The sequence below is a fragment of the Taudactylus pleione genome, unplaced genomic scaffold, assembly GCF_031769625.1.
Source record: "Taudactylus pleione unplaced genomic scaffold, aTauple2 ptg000925l, whole genome shotgun sequence".
Classification (NCBI taxonomy): Eukaryota; Metazoa; Chordata; class Amphibia; order Anura; family Myobatrachidae; genus Taudactylus; species Taudactylus pleione.
In genome coordinates this window covers 832,501-848,435 of record NW_028285326.1, presented here as the reverse complement: position 1 = coordinate 848,435, position 15,935 = coordinate 832,501, and the positions used below count along the sequence as shown (strand labels likewise).

The window sequence follows — 15,935 nt, the reverse complement described above, 5'->3', positions numbered from 1 at the left end:
GCGGGGCGAGGAGGCCGTGCTAGAGGACGTCAAGCAAATATTGCCCGCCGTCCAGATCCCAAGCCAGCAGACAAGCCTGTGGCATGACGGGCTCCCATCCCATCTCGGAAATCCGAAGGTGGGGGCTCGCCTCCAGCGTTTCTCGGAGGTTTGGAGACGGACTTCTCCAGACACTTGGGTTCGAAATCTGGTATCTCAAGGGTACAAGATCGAGTTCGCTTTCACTCCTCCTGGGCGTTATTTTACAACAGGTTTGCCCGTCGATCCCTTGAAGCAACTAATTTTGCGTCAAGCGATCGAGAAACTTTTGCTGGCCGAGGTCCTTGTGGCGGTTCCCACTGCACAAAGACAACAAGGGTTTTACTCAAACCTTTTTGTGGTTCCGAAACCAGATGGGTCAGTCAGACCCATTCTGAATCTGAAATCCTTGAACCAGTATCTTTCATTTCACAGGTTCAAGATGGAGTCTCTCCATTCTGTCATTGCGGGACTAGAGGCAGAAGAGTTTCTGGTGTCGATAGATATCAAGGACGCCTATCTGCATGTCCCAATTTGGGTTCCTCACCAGGCTTTCCTCAGATTTGCCTTCAGGGAAGCTCATTTCCAGTTTCAGGCCCTGCCATTCGGTCTCTCGTCAGCTCCCAGGGTATTCACCAAAGTGATGGCCGTCATGGTGTCTCACTTGCGCTCTCGGGGGGTGACGATAGTTCCGTACCTAGACGATTTACTCATCAAGGCTCCGACGGCAGAAGTCCTTTTACACCAAGTGTCCCTTACACATCAGATTCTCATTCAACATGGATGGATTGTGAACTTCCAGAAGTCTCAGTTGATGCCGTCCCAGAGACTTCAGTTCCTAGGAATGATTCTAGACTGTTCTGCTTCGTATATTCTTGCCAAGGGACAAGGCCATAGCCATACAGGAGCTGGTTCGTCTGGTGCTCAGACCCATCAAAGTATCTGTGCATCTTTGCATCCGTCTCCTGGGGAAAATGGTGGCTTCCTTCGAGGCCATCCAATTCGGCAGATTTCACTCCAGAATATTTCAACTGGATCTTCTGTCTCAGTGGTCCGGGTCCCACCTACAGATGCATCGGCTGGTGCGTCTGTCTCCCCGGACCCGCATATCCTTGCTCTGGTGGCTTTGGATGGAGCATCTGTTAGCGGGTCGGCGCTTCGGAATTTGGAATTGGACCTTGGTCACCACGGACGCCAGCCTCCGCGGATGGGGAGCGGTGGTTCTGGACAATCACTTCCAGGGGCTTTGGTCGCAGCAGGAGTCCCTCTTACCAATCAATGTTCTCGAACTGCGGGCAGTCTTCAGAGCTTTGATACAGGCTGCTCCTCTGTTACAAGGACTTCCGGTTCGGATACAATCCGACAACGCCACGGCAGTGGCATACATAAATCGCCAAGGGGGAACCCGCAGTCGGATGGCAATGAGAGAAGCCAGTCGCATCCTTCTGTGGGCAGAAAGACACGTAGAGGTCATTTCCGCAGTGTTTATTCCGGGGGTCGACAACTGGGAAGCGGACTACCTCAGTCGTCAGGATCTTCATCCCGGGGAGTGGTCCCTTCATCCCGAGGTCTTTCATCAACTGGTTTGCAGATGGGGGAAACCACAGATAGACCTGATGGCATCTCGGATAAATCATCAACTACCCCTTTACTGCTCCAGGACCATGGATCCGGCAGCGGTGGGAGCGGATGCTTTACTGATCCCTTGGCCGTACAGCCTTGTGTACCTGTTCCCACCGTTTCCGCTCCTCCCTCGGATTCTCAAGCGGATCAATCGAGAGTCGTCCACCGTCATCCTAGTGGCTCCGGATTGGCCTCGTCGGGTTTGGTACTCCGATCTTTTATTCCTTCTGGCAGACGAACCTTGGCCTCTTCCGCTACGATCGGACCTTCTACAACAGGGTCCATGTGTGTACCCGGATTTACGGCGGCTTCGTTTAACGGCGTGGCTATTGAGACCGCCATCCTAAGAAGCCATGGAGTTCCTAGGTCGGTCATTCCTACCATGCTTAGGGCTAGAAAACCGGTAACATCAGCGCATTATCATCGCATTTGGAGGGCTTATATCTCCTGGTGTGAAGGTCGTGGATCCTCCACTTCCTCTTTTCATTTACCACGTCTTCTTCTTTTTCTTCAAAAAGGCCTCGATGCGGGGTTACGCTTGGGATCGCTTAAAGTGCAGATTTCTGCTCTTTCTATTTTTTTCCAGCGTCGCCTAGCTCTGATTCCGGAGGTTCAGACCTTTTTTCAAGGGGTACTTAGAATTCAGCCCCCCTTTGTGCCACCCACGGCTCCTTGGGACCTGAATCTTGTTTTATCTTTTCTTCAGTCATCCACCTTTGAGCCTTTGCAGGAGGTGGAATTGAAGTATTTGACTTGGAAGATGATCCTTTTATTGGCCCTGGCTTCGGCCAGACGTGTGTCTGAACTTGGAGCCTTGTCCTGCCGTTCCCCTTACTTGATTTTTCACGAAGATCGGGCGGAACTTCGTACCCGGCCTTCCTTTTTGCCCAAGGTGGTCTCGGGTTTTCATCTGAATCAGCCGATTGTAGTGCCAGCGTTGTCGGACTCTTCTGGGGATTCTCACTCCTTGGATGTGGTTCGGGCACTTCGCATTTGTGTCCCGTACTGAGGGGCTACGTAAATCAGAGGCTCTGTTCGTCCTTTATGATGCTTATCGGCGTGGCTGGCCTGCGTCTAAACAAACTTTGGCCAGGTGGATTCGTCTGACTATTCGTCAGGCATATGTTGCTTCTGCTCGACCACCGCCGGTATCCATTTCTGCGCATTCTACGCGCTCTGTGGGGACTTCTTGGGCGGCACGTAGAGGTGTCTCGGCTTCACAGCTTTGTAGGGCAGCGTCGTGGTCTTCGGTTCATACTTTTGTACGTTTCTACAGATTTGACACTTTTGCGGCTTCTGCTTCAAATTTTGGTCGTAGTGTCTTGCAGGGCGTTCAGCACTCTCCCCCCCAGGAGGTTGGCTTTGGGACATCCCCACTGTCATGAAGCTCCAGTGTCCCCTAGTGGATGAAGGAGAAAACAGGATTTTGGTACTTACCGTTAAATCCATTTCTCCGATTCCACAGGGGACACTGGACGCCCACCCAGTGCTTCTTGCCTGTTCTCAGTTGCTTGTTCTGCTTCAGTTCTGTTGCAGTTTGGTCTGTTTTCGTTGTGTGACTGTTTATCACTGCAGCCTGCTGTGTTCTTGCAGTGTGTCAGTATGTTGGATGTTTCTTTTCCTGTTCTCCTTCTCTGTTCTTCAGTCTGTTCTCAGTCTCCTCTCGGGCTCAGTTCTTTAAAACTGGGGTTGATGGGGCATAGAGGGGGAGGAGCCAGTCACACTTGTAGATTTTTAAAGTGCCAGGCTCAACTCAACCCACCGTCTATACCCCACTGTCATGAAGCTCCAGTGTCCCCTGTGGAATCGGAGAAATGGATTTAACGGTAAGTACCAAAATCCTGTTATCTGGTTCTGTATGATATCCCGTCATACCTAGTTATGTATAGCACTGATAGATGTCCTCTCACATATACAGTCATATTGTCCTATATATATTATATCTGGTTCTGTATGATATCCCGTCATATCTAGTTATGTGTAACACTGATAGACGTCATCTCACATATACAGTCATATTGTCCTATATATATATTATATCTGGTTCTGTATGATATCTTGTCATATCTAGTTATGTGTAGGAGCTGATAGACGTCCTCTCACATATACAGTCATATTGTCCTATATATATCATATCTGGTTCTGTATGATATCCCGTCATATCTAGTTGTGTAGGAGCTGATAGACATCATCTCACATATACAGTCATATTGTCCTATATATCATATCTGGTTCTGTATGATATCCCGTCATATCTAGTTATGTGTAACACTGATAGATGTCCTCTCACATATACAGTCATATTGTCCTATATATAGTATATCTGGTTCTGTATGATATCCCATCATATCTAGTTTAAAAAATAAAAAAATGAAAATGTTACATAAAATAAATAATTTTCTCCCCATGACCTCAGTGCTATGAGGCACTATTATTACACTATTGCACTATTATTACACTATTGCACTATTACACCATCCTTCATCTCAACTATTGTCGATTCAATGACCAAAACTAATATAAAAATAAGTGACTGTTCTCACCGAGTTACTAAACAGATCAACAATTTCATCTTAAACATGTAATTTTTAACTTCATAAATCATACAGAATGACACAATCTGACTAATGCTGTGTACGTACATACCTATATATTTCTGTTTGCTGGGATAGAACATGTAGTGATGTATGAGAGCAAATAACAGGAGAAATCACTGGAGGGTGAATAAGATTTCCTTCCCACCAGACAGATAAATCATTAGGTGTGTACACAGCCGAAGGGGGGGGGGGGGGGGGGGGGGGGTGTGTGTTTCAATAAATTTACCGTGTGATAATTGATGCGCCTGGGCAGGCGGCACTTATCGGAGTTTTTATTTTCGGGTTCTGATCAGTCCAAGAGGAAATCCCCGATAACTAGCCAGTGAATGGGTGAACGAGACACTTTAGCAGGTCTGAACTTATCACGGATTCTGTGTTAACACGTCGATTTAATGGGTGTTACAAGCCATTCGTGTGATAAGGACTCTAATAGCCTCGGACTTTAACACCAAGGACCCTTTTTCACCCCCGTTAATGGGGCTTATTTAATTCTGCCCCAATTACCTAAAACAAAGCAATGGTCCGAGACAATCTTTATGATGGCAAATATCCCGTGATCTCTTTGTTAGTACGTTTAATAAGCCAACATTACATTTAAACTGTGAAAAACAATAGTTTTAGCTTTCGTAACTAACCTGTGACTGTTTTTATTTTTAATGCAAAAACACTAGAAAGGTTAACCGTGTGTGTATTTAAATACATACAAGATGCATAACCATGCGTGTTTTCAAGATTTCTTCCTCTATCACAATTGAAAATATAAATCACCTGGTTAACATATAACTGCCCAATGAATAAAGCCCCCCCCCCCCCTCCTTGTGGCAAAAGATCCCAATTGTATTGCACCCCCACCAATGGTAATAGACGTCGCTGCCAGAGCACCCCCCCACCCCATGTTATTATATAAGGCTGTGTAGGTTTTTTTTCCGCAGGGCATAGCCCCGCCCCCTCCCTGTGCCATAGCCCCGCCCCTCGCCTTATTGCGGTGGAAACTGATCACCGTCCCCCCTGCTGGTCCTGGTATTTGCACACGAGATCAGCATTTATGTGCTCTGAGGGGAATGATGTTCCCCCTCGTACACTTCTGTTACTGGGTGTGCGTCCCAGACTTCCGTGCGCATGGCATTCTAGGTCGTGATTTTGGGAGTGCTGTCGGCAGTCACAGACCATAATAGTGTGTCAACATTTAGTCCATTTCAACATTACGGTGTCTATATTATGATTCGTTTATAGTCTCATTTTCAACTTAATATTCCGCTCCTCATTCTATACCTGCTTTATATGAAGGGGTCTGTAAAGTAACCTCTGTTTTGTTTGTCTGACAGCCTGGTCCTCAATTACGGAAATGATCTGCAAATAAGGTAAGGATACACTGACTATAACACAATGGTCCGGCAGCTGCATACACGTGTGTCTGTGTGTGTGTGTGCGCCCTCCTGGTCTGTCTGTGTGTGTGTGTGTGCGCCCTCCTGGTCTGTCTGTGTGTGTGTGTGTGCGCCCTCCTGGTCTGTCTGTGTGTGTGTGTGCGCCCTCCTGGTCTGTCTGTGTGTGTGTGTGTGTGCGCCCTCCTGGTCTGTCTGTCTGTGTGTCTGTGTGCGCCCTCCTGGTCTGTGTGTCTGTGTGCGCCCTCCTGGTCTGTGTGTCTGTGTGCGCCCTCCTGGTCTGTGTGTCTGTGCGTGCGCGCCCTCCTGGTCTGTGTGTCTGTGCGTGCGCGCCCTCCTGGTCTGTGTGTCTGTGCGTGCGCGCCCTCCTGGTCTGTGTGTGTGTGCGTGCGCGCCCTCCTGGTCTGTGTGTGTGTGCGTGCGCGCCCTCCTGGTCTGTGTGTGTGTGCGTGCGCGCCCTCCTGGTCTGTGTGTGTGTGCGTGCGCGCCCTCCTGGTCTGTGTGTGTGTGCGTGCGCGCCCTCCTGGTCTGTGTGTGTGTGCGTGCGCGCCCTCCTGGTCTGTGTGTGTGTGTGCGTGCGCGCCCTCCTGGTCTGTGTGTGTGTGTGCGTGCGCGCCCTCCTGGTCTGTGTGTGTGTGCGTGTGCGCGCGCCCTCCTGGTCTGTGTGTGTGTGCGTGTGCGCGCGCCCTCCTGGTCTGTGTGTGCGTGTGCGCGCGCCCTCCTGGTCTGTGTGTGCGTGTGCCCTCCTGGTCTGTGTGTGCGTGTGCGCGCGCCCTCCTGGTCTGTGTGTGCGTGTGCGCGCGCCCTCCTGGTCTGTGTGTGCGTGTGCGCGCGCCCTCCTGGTCTGTGTGTGCGTGTGCGCGCGCCCTCCTGGTCTGTGTGTGCGTGTGCGCGCGCCCTCCTGGTCTGTGTGTGCGTGTGCGCGCGCCCTCCTGGTCTGTGTGTGCGTGTGCGCGCGCCCTCCTGGTCTGTGTGTGCGTGTGCGCGCGCCCTCCTGGTCTGTGTGTGCGCGCGCCCTCCTGGTCTGTGTGTGCGCGCGCCCTCCTGGTCTGTGTGTGCGTGTGCGCGCGCCCTCCTGGTCTGTGTGTGCGTGTGCGCGCGCCCTCCTGGTCTGTGTGTGCGTGTGCGCGCGCCCTCCTGGTCTGTGTGTGCGTGTGCGCGCGCCCTCCTGGTCTGTGTGTGCGTGTGCGCGCGCCCTCCTGGTCTGTGTGTGCGTGTGCGCGCGCCCTCCTGGTCTGTGTGTGCGTGTGCGCGCGCCCTCCTGGTCTGTGTGTGCGTGTGCGCGCGCCCTCCTGGTCTGTGTGTGCGTGTGCGCGCGCCCTCCTGGTCTGTGTGTGCGTGTGCGCGCGCCCTCCTGGTCTGTGTGTGCGTGTGCGCGCGCCCTCCTGGTCTGTGTGTGCGCGCGCCCTCCTGGTCTGTGTGTGCGCGCGCCCTCCTGGTCTGTGTGTGCGCGCGCGCCTCCTGGTCTGTGTGTGCGTGCGCGCGCCCTCCTGGTCTGTGTGTGCGTGCGCGCGCCCTCCTGGTCTGTGTGTGCGTGCGCGCGCCCTCCTGGTCTGTGTGTGCGTGCGCGCGCCCTCCTGGTCTGTGTGTGCGTGCGCGCGCCCTCCTGGTCTGTGTGTGCGTGCGCGCGCCCTCCTGGTCTGTGTGTGCGTGCGCGCGCCCTCCTGGTCTGTGTGTGCGTGCGCGCGCCCTCCTGGTCTGTGTGTGCGTGCGCGCGCCCTCCTGGTCTGTGTGTGCGTGCGCGCGCCCTCCTGGTCTGTGTGTGCGTGCGCGCGCCCTCCTGGTCTGTGTGTGCGTGCGCGCGCCCTCCTGGTCTGTGTGTGCGTGCGCGCGCCCTCCTGGTCTGTGTGTGCGTGCGCGCGCCCTCCTGGTCTGTGTGTGCGTGCGCGCGCCCTCCTGGTCTGTGTGTGCGTGCGCGCGCCCTCCTGGTCTGTGTGTGCGTGCGCGCGCCCTCCTGGTCTGTGTGTGCGTGCGCGCGCCCTCCTGGTCTGTGTGTGCGTGCGCGCGCCCTCCTGGTCTGTGTGTGCGTGCGCGCGCCCTCCTGGTCTGTGTGTGCGTGCGCGCGCCCTCCTGGTCTGTGTGTGCGTGTGCGCCCTCCTGGTCTGTGTGTGCGTGTGCGCCCTCCTGGTCTGTGTGTGCGTGTGCGCCCTCCTGGTCTGTGTGTGCGTGTGCGCCCTCCTGGTCTGTGTGTGCGCGCGCCCTCCTGGTCTGTGTGTGCGCGCGCCCTCCTGGTCTGTGTGTGCGCGCGCCCTCCTGGTCTGTGTGTGCGCGCGCCCTCCTGGTCTGTGTGTGCGCGCGCCCTCCTGGTCTGTGTGTGCGCGCGCCCTCCTGGTCTGTGTGTGCGCGCGCCCTCCTGGTCTGTGTGTGCGCGCGCCCTCCTGGTCTGTGTGTGCGCGCGCCCTCCTGGTCTGTGTGTGCGCGCGCCCTCCTGGTCTGTGTGTGCGCGCGCCCTCCTGGTCTGTGTGTGCGCGCGCCCTCCTGGTCTGTGTGTGCGCGCGCCCTCCTGGTCTGTGTGTGCGCGCGCCCTCCTGGTCTGTGTGTGCGCGCGCCCTCCTGGTCTGTGTGTGCGCGCGCCCTCCTGGTCTGTGTGTGCGCGCGCCCTCCTGGTCTGTGTGTGCGCGCGCCCTCCTGGTCTGTGTGTGCGCGCGCCCTCCTGGTCTGTGTGTGCGCGCGCCCTCCTGGTCTGTGTGTGCGCGCGCCCTCCTGGTCTGTGTGTGCGCGCGCCCTCCTGGTCTGTGTGTGCGCGCGCCCTCCTGGTCTGTGTGTGCGCGCGCCCTCCTGGTCTGTGTGTGCGCGCGCCCTCCTGGTCTGTGTGTGCGCGCGCCCTCCTGGTCTGTGTGTGCGCGCGCCCTCCTGGTCTGTGTGTGCGCGCGCCCTCCTGGTCTGTGTGTGCGCGCGCCCTCCTGGTCTGTGTGTGCGCGCGCCCTCCTGGTCTGTGTGTGCGCGCGCCCTCCTGGTCTGTGTGTGCGCGCGCCCTCCTGGTCTGTGTGTGCGCGCGCCCTCCTGGTCTGTGTGTGCGCGCGCCCTCCTGGTCTGTGTGTGCGCGCGCCCTCCTGGTCTGTGTGTGCGCGCGCCCTCCTGGTCTGTGTGTGCGCGCGCCCTCCTGGTCTGTGTGTGCGCGCGCCCTCCTGGTCTGTGTGTGCGCGCGCCCTCCTGGTCTGTGTGTGCGCGCGCCCTCCTGGTCTGTGTGTGCGCGCGCCCTCCTGGTCTGTGTGTGCGCGCGCCCTCCTGGTCTGTGTGTGCGCGCGCCCTCCTGGTCTGTGTGTGCGCGCGCCCTCCTGGTCTGTGTGTGCGCGCGCCCTCCTGGTCTGTGTGTGCGCGCGCCCTCCTGGTCTGTGTGTGCGCGCGCCCTCCTGGTCTGTGTGTGCGCGCGCCCTCCTGGTCTGTGTGTGCGCGCGCCCTCCTGGTCTGTGTGTGCGCGCGCCCTCCTGGTCTGTGTGTGCGCGCGCCCTCCTGGTCTGTGTGTGCGCGCGCCCTCCTGGTCTGTGTGTGCGCGCGCCCTCCTGGTCTGTGTGTGCGCGCGCCCTCCTGGTCTGTGTGTGCGCGCGCCCTCCTGGTCTGTGTGTGTGTGTGTGTGTGTGTGTGTGTGTGCGCGCGCGCGCCCTCCTGGTCTGTGTGTGCGTCCTCCTGGCCTGTGTGTGTGTGTGTGTGTGCGTGTCCTCCTGGTCTGTGTGTGTGTGCGTCCTCCTGGTCTGTGTGTGTGTGCGCCCTCCTGGTCTGTGTGTGTGTGTGTCCTCCTGGTGTGTGTGTGTGTGTGTGCGCCCTCCTGGTCTCTGTGTGTGTGTGTGCGCCCTCCTGGTCTCTGTGTGTGTGTGCGTGTCCTCCTGGTCTGTGTGTGTGTGCGCGTCCTCCTGGTCTGTGTGTGTGTGCGCGTCCTCCTGGTCTGTGTGTGTGTGTGCGTCCTCCTGGCCTGTGTGTGTGTGTGTGCGTCCTCCTGGCCTGTGTGTGTGTGTGCGCGCGCCCTCCTGGTGTGTGTGTGTGTGCGCGCCCTCCTGGTGTGTGTGTGCCCTCCTGGTCTGTGTGTGTGTGTGCGCCCTCCTGGTCTGTGTGTGTGCGCCCTCCTGGTCTGTGTGTGTGTGTGCGTGTGTGTGCGCGCGCCCTCCTGGTGTGTGCGCGCCCTCCTGGTCTGTGTGTGTGTGTGATTGTGCCCTCCTGGTCTGTGTGTGTGTGCCCTCCTGGTCTGTGTGTGCGCGCCCTCCTGGTCTGTGTGTGTGTGTGATTGTGCCCTCCTGGTCTGTGTGTGCGCGCCCTCCTGGTCTGTGTCTGTGTGTGTGTGTGTGTGTGTGTGTGTGTATGCGTCCTCCTGGTCTGTGTGTGTGTGTGTGTGTGTCCTCCTGGTCTGTGTGTGTGCGCCCTCCTGTTCTGTGTGTGTGTGTGTGTGCGCGCGCGCGCCCTCCTGGTCTGTATGTGTGTGTGTGTGTCCTCCTGGTCTGTGTGTGTGTGTGTGTCCTCCTGGTCTGTGTGTGTGCGCCCCCTCCTGGTCTGTCTGTGTGTGTGTGTGTGCGCGCCCCTCCTTGTCTGTCTGTGTGTGTGTGTGTGCGCGCGCCCTCCTGGTCTGTGTGTGTGTGCGCGCCCTCCTGGTCTGTGTGTGTGTGTGCGCGCCCTCCTGGTCTGTGTGCGTGTGTGCGCGCCCTCCTGGTCTGTGTGCGTGTGTGCGCGCCCTCCTGGTCTGTGTGCGTGTGTGCGCGCCCTCCTGGTCTGTGTGCGTGTGTGCGCGCCCTCCTGGTCTGTGTGCGTGTGTGCGCGCCCTCCTGGTCTGTGTGCGTGTGTGCGCGCCCTCCTGGTCTGTGTGCGTGTGTGCGCGCCCTCCTGGTCTGTGTGCGTGTGTGCGCGCCCTCCTGGTCTGTGTGTGTGTGCGCCCTCCTGGTCTGTGTGTGTGTGCGCCCTCCTGGTCTGTGTGTGTGTGCGCCCTCCTGGTCTGTGTGTGTGTGTGTGTGTGCACCCACCTGGTCTGTGTGTGTGTGTGTGTGTGCACCCACCTGGTCTGTGTGTGTGTGTGTGTGCACCCACCTGGTCTGTGTGTGTGTGTGTGCACCCACCTGGTCTGTGTGTGTGTGTGTGTGCACCCACCTGGTCTGTGTGTGTGTGTGTGTGTGTGCACCCACCTGGTCTGTGTGTGTGTGTGTGCACCCACCTGGTCTGTGTGTGTGTGTGTGCACCCACCTGGTCTGTGTGTGTGTGTGTGTGCACCCACCTGGTCTGTGTGTGTGTGTGTGTGTGCACCCACCTGGTCTGTGTGTGTGTGTGTGTGCACCCACCTGGTCTGTGTGTGTGTGTGTGTGCACCCACCTGGTCTGTGTGTGTGTGTGTGTGTGCACCCACCTGGTCTGTGTGTGTGTGTGCGTGCCCTCCTGGTCTGTGTGTGCGTGCCCTCCTGGCCTGTGTGTGTGCGTGCCCTCCTGGCCTGTGTGTGTGCGTGCCCTCCTGGCCTGTGTGTGTGCGTGCCCTCCTGGCCTGTGTGTGCGCGTGCCCTCCTGGCCTGTGTGTGCGCGTGCCCTCCTGGCCTGTGTGTGCGCGTGCCCTCCTGGCCTGTGTGTGCGCGTGCCCTCCTGGCCTGTGTGTGCGCGTGCCCTCCTGGCCTGTGTGTGCGCGTGCCCTCCTGGCCTGTGTGTGCGCGTGCCCTCCTGGCCTGTGTGTGCGCGTGCCCTCCTGGCCTGTGTGTGCGCGTGCCCTCCTGGCCTGTGTGTGCGCGTGCCCTCCTGGCCTGTGTGTGCGCGTGCCCTCCTGGCCTGTGTGTGCGCGTGCCCTCCTGGCCTGTGTGTGCGCGTGTGTGTGCCCGTGTGTGCCCTCCTGGCCTGTGTGTGTGCCCTCCTGGCCTGTGTGTGTGCCCTCCTGGCCTGTGTGTGTGCCCTCCTGGCCTGTGTGTGTGCCCTCCTGGCCTGTGTGTGTGCCCTCCTGGCCTGTGTGTGTGCCCTCCTGGCCTGTGTGTGTGCCCTCCTGGCCTGTGTGTGTGCCCTCCTGGCCTGTGTGTGTGCCCTCCTGGCCTGTGTGTGTGCCCTCCTGGCCTGTGTGTGTGCCCTCCTGGCCTGTGTGTGTGCCCTCCTGGCCTGTGTGTGTGCCCTCCTGGCCTGTGTGTGTGCCCTCCTGGCCTGTGTGTGTGCCCTCCTGGCCTGTGTGTGTGCCCTCCTGGCCTGTGTGTGCGCCCTCCTGGCCTGTGTGTGTGTGCGTGCGTGCCCTCCTGGCCTGTGTGTGCGCCCTCCTGGCCTGTGTGTGTGTGCGTGCGTGCCCTCCTGGCCTGTGTGTGTGTGCGTGTGCGTGCCCTCCTGGCGTGTGTGTGTGTGTGCCCTCCTGGCCTGTGTGTGCGCCCTCCTGGCCTGTGTGTGTGTGCGTGCGTGCCCTCCTGGCCTGTGTGTGCGCCCTCCTGGCCTGTGTGCGTGTGTGCCCTCCTGGCCTGTGTGCGTGTGTGCCCTCCTGGCCTGTGTGCGTGTGTGCCCTCCTGGCCTGTGTGCGTGTGCGCCCTCCTGGCCTGTGTGTGCGCCCTCCTGGCCTGTGTGTGCGCCCTCCTGGCCTGTGTGTGCGCCCTCCTGGCCTGTGTGTGTGCCCTCCTGGCCTGTGTGTGTGCCCTCCTGGCCTGTGTGTGTGCCCTCCTGCCCTCCTGGCCTGTGTGTGTGCCCTCCTGGCCTGTGTGTGTGCCCTCCTGGCCTGTGTGTGTGCCCTCCTGGCCTGTGTGTGTGCCCTCCTGGCCTGTGTGTGTGCCCTCCTGGCCTGTGTGTGTGCCCTCCTGGCCTGTGTGTGTGCCCTCCTGGCCTGTGTGTGTGCCCTCCTGGCCTGTGTGTGTGCCCTCCTGGCCTGTGTGTGTGCCCTCCTGGCCTGTGTGTGCGCCCTCCTGGCCTGTGTGTGTGTGCGTGCGTGCCCTCCTGGCCTGTGTGTGCGCCCTCCTGGCCTGTGTGTGTGTGCGTGCGTGCCCTCCTGGCCTGTGTGTGTGTGCGTGTGCGTGCCCTCCTGGCCTGTGTGTGTGTGCGTGTGCGTGCCCTCCTGGCGTGTGTGTGTGTGTGCCCTCCTGGCCTGTGTGTGCGCCCTCCTGGCCTGTGTGTGTGTGCGTGCGTGCCCTCCTGGCCTGTGTGTGCGCCCTCCTGGCCTGTGTGCGTGTGTGCCCTCCTGGCCTGTGTGCGTGTGTGCCCTCCTGGCCTGTGTGCGTGTGTGCCCTCCTGGCCTGTGTGCGTGTGTGCCCTCCTGGCCTGTGTGCGTGTGCGCCCTCCTGGCCTGTGTGTGCGCCCTCCTGGCCTGTGTGTGCGCCCTCCTGGCCTGTGTGTGCGCCCTCCTGGCCTGTGTGTGCGCCCTCCTGGCCTGTGTGTGTGTGCGTGCGTGCCCTCCTGGCCTGTGTGTGCGCCCTCCTGGCCTGTGTGTGTGTGCGTGCGTGCCCTCCTGGCCTGTGTGTGTGTGCGTGTGCGTGCCCTCCTGGCCTGTGTGTGTGTGCGTGTGCGTGCCCTCCTGGCCTGTGTGTGTGTGCGTGCCCTCCTGGCGTGTGTGTGTGTGTGCCCTCCTGGCCTGTGTGTGTGCCCTCCTGGTCTGTCTGTGTGTGTGTGTGTGCCCTCCTGGTGTGTGTGTGTGTGTGTGTGTGTGCCCTCCTGGTGTGTGTGTGTGTGCCCTCCTGGTCTGTGTGTGTGTGTGTGTGCGCCCTCCTGGTCTGTGTGTGTGTGTGTGTGCGCCCTCCTGGTCTGTGTGTGTGTGTGTGTGTGTGTGCCCTCCTGGTCTGTGTGTGTGTGTGCCCTCCTGGTCTGTGTGTGTGTGTGTGTGCCCTCCTGGTCTGTGTGTGTGTGCCCTCCTGGTCTGTGTGTGTGTGTGTGTGCCCTCCTGGTCTGTGTGTGTGTGTGTGTGTGCCCTCCTGGTCTGTGTGTGTGTGTGTGTGTGCCCTCCTGGTCTGTGTGTGTGTGTGTGTGTGTGCCCTCCTGGTCTGTGTGTGTGTGTGCCCTCCTGGTCTGTGTGTGTGTGTGTGCCCTCCTGGTCTGTGTGTGTGTGTGCCCTCCTGGTCTGTGTGTGTGTGTGCCCTCCTGGTCTGTGTGTGTGTGTGCCCTCCTGGTCTGTGTGTGTGTGTGCCCTCCTGGTCTGTGTGTGTGTGTGCCCTCCTGGTCTGTGTGTGTGTGTGCCCTCCTGGTCTGTGTGTGTGTGTGCCCTCCTGGTCTGTGTGTGCCCTCCTGGTCTGTCTGTCTGTGTGTGTGTGTGCGCCCTCCTGGTCTTTCTGTCTGTGTGTGTGTGTGCGCCCTCCTGGTCTTTCTGTCTGTGTGTGTGTGTGCGCCCTCCTGGTCTTTGTGTGTGTGTGTGTGTGTGCGCCCTCCTGGTCTTTGTGTGTGTGTGCGCGCCCTCCTGGTCTGTGTGTGTGCGCGCCCTCCTGGTCTGTGTGTGTGTGTGTGTGTGTGCGCCCTCCTGGTCTGTCTGTGTGTGTGTGTGTGTGTGTGTGTGTGTGTGTGTGCGCGCCCTCCTGGTGTGTGTGTGTCTGTGTGTGCATGTGCCCTCCTGGTCTGTGTGTGAGTGCGTGTGCCCTCCTGGTCTGTGTGTGTCTGTGTGTGTGTGCGCCCTCCTGGTCTGTGTGTGTGTGTGTGCGTGCCCTCCTGGTCTGTGTGTGTGTGTGCGTGCCCTCCTGGTCTGTGTGTGTGTGCGTGCCCTCCTGGTCTGTGTGTGTGTGCGTGCCCTCCTGGTCTGTGTGTGTGTGCGTGCCCTCCTGGTCTGTGTGTGTGTGCGTGCCCTCCTGGTCTGTGTGTGTGTGTGTGTGTGCGCCCTCCTGGTGTGTGTGTGTGCGCGTGCCCTCCTGGCCTGTGTGCCCGTGCCCTCCTGGCCTGTGTGCCCGTGCCCTCCTGGCCTGTGTGCCCGTGCCCTCCTGGCCTGTGTGCCCGTGCGCCCTCCTGGCCTGTGTGCCCGTGCGCCCTCCTGGCCTGTGTGCCCGTGCGCCCTCCTGGCCTGTGTGTGTGTGTGTGCGTGCCCTCCTGGCCTGTGTGTGTGCGTGCCCTCCTGGCCTGTGTGTGTGCGTGCCCTCCTGGCCTGTGTGTGTATGTGCGTGTGTGCCCTCCTGGCCTTTGTGTGCCCTCCTGGCCTGTGTGTGTGTGTGCGCCCTCCTGGCCTGTGTGTGCGCCCTCCTGCTCTGTGTGTGTGTGTGTGTGTGTGTGTGCCCTCCTGGCCTGTGTGTGCGCCCTCCTGGTCTGTGCGTGTGTGCCCTCCTGGCCTGTGTGTGCGCCCTCCTGGTCTGTGTGTGTGTGTGTGCCCTCCTGGCCTGTGTGTGTGCCCTCCTGGTCTGTGTGTGTGTGTGTGCCCTCCTGGTCTGTCTGTGTGTGTGTGTGTGTGTGTGTGCGCCCTCCTGGCCTGTGTGTGTGTGTGTGTGTGTGTGCGCCCTCCTGGCCTGTGTGTGTGTGTGCGCCCTCCTGGCCTGTGTGTGTGTGTGCGTGCCCTCCTGGCCTGTGTGTGTGTGTGCGTGCCCTCCTTGCCTGTGTGTGTATGTGCGTGTGTGCCCTCCTGGCCTGTGTGTGCGCCCTCCTGGCCTGTGTGTGCGCCCTCCTGGCCTGTGTGTGCGTGTGTGCCCTCCTGGCCTGTGTGTGCGCCCTCCTGGCCTGTGTGTGTGTGCGTGCGTGCCCTCCTGGCCTGTGTGTGTGCGCGTGCGTGCCCTCCTGGTCTGTGTGTGTGTGCGTGTGCGTGCCCTCCTGGCGTGTGTGTGTGTGCGCCCTCCTGGCCTGTGTGTGTGCCCTCCTGGTCTGTCTGTGTGTGTGTGTGCCCTCCTGGTCTGTCTGTGTGTGTGTGTGTGTGCCCTCCTGGTCTGTCTGTGTGTGTGTGTGTGTGTGTGTGTGTGCCCTCCTGGTCTGTGTGTGTGTGTGCCCTCCTGGTCTGTGTGTGTGTGTGCCCCCCTTTCTGTGTGTGTGTGTGCCCTCCTGGTCTGTGTGTGTGTGTGCCCTCCTGGTCTGTGTGTGTGTGTGCCCTCCTGGTCTGTGTGTGTGTGTGCCCTCCTGGTCTGTGTGTGTGTGTGCCCTCCTGGTCTGTGTGTGTGTGTGCCCTCCTGGTCTGTGTGTGTGTGTGTGCCCTCCTGGTCTGTGTGTGTGTGTGTGCCCTCCTGGTCTGTGTGTGTGTGTGTGCCCTCCTGGCCTGTGTGTGTGTGCGTGCCCTCCTGGCCTGTGTGTGTGTGTGTGTGTGTGTGTGCCCTCCTGGCGTGTGTGTGTGTGCGTGCCCTCCTGGCCTGTGTGTGTGCCCTCCTGGCCTGTGTGTGTGCCCTCCTGGTCTGTCTGTCTGTGTGTGTGTGTGTGTGTGTGTGTGTCTGTGTGTGCCCTCCTGGCCTGTGTGTGTGCCCTCCTGGCCTGTGTGTGTGCCCTCCTGGCCTGTGTGTGTGCCCTCCTGG

At 59.5% G+C, this 15,935-nt stretch overlaps 1 protein-coding gene across 1 annotated transcript in view; it reads left to right on the top strand.

The window, feature by feature from the left end:
• Window positions 1-15,935, top strand: part of ATP6AP1 (ATPase H+ transporting accessory protein 1) — a 104,596-nt gene that overhangs the window by 27,170 nt on the left and 61,491 nt on the right. Inside the window, exon 8 of the mRNA XM_088459664.1 lies at window positions 5,564-5,599. Within this exon, the coding sequence (XP_088315790.1) occupies window positions 5,564-5,599 (36 nt within the window). The remainder of the gene's footprint in view (window positions 1-5,563; window positions 5,600-15,935) is intronic.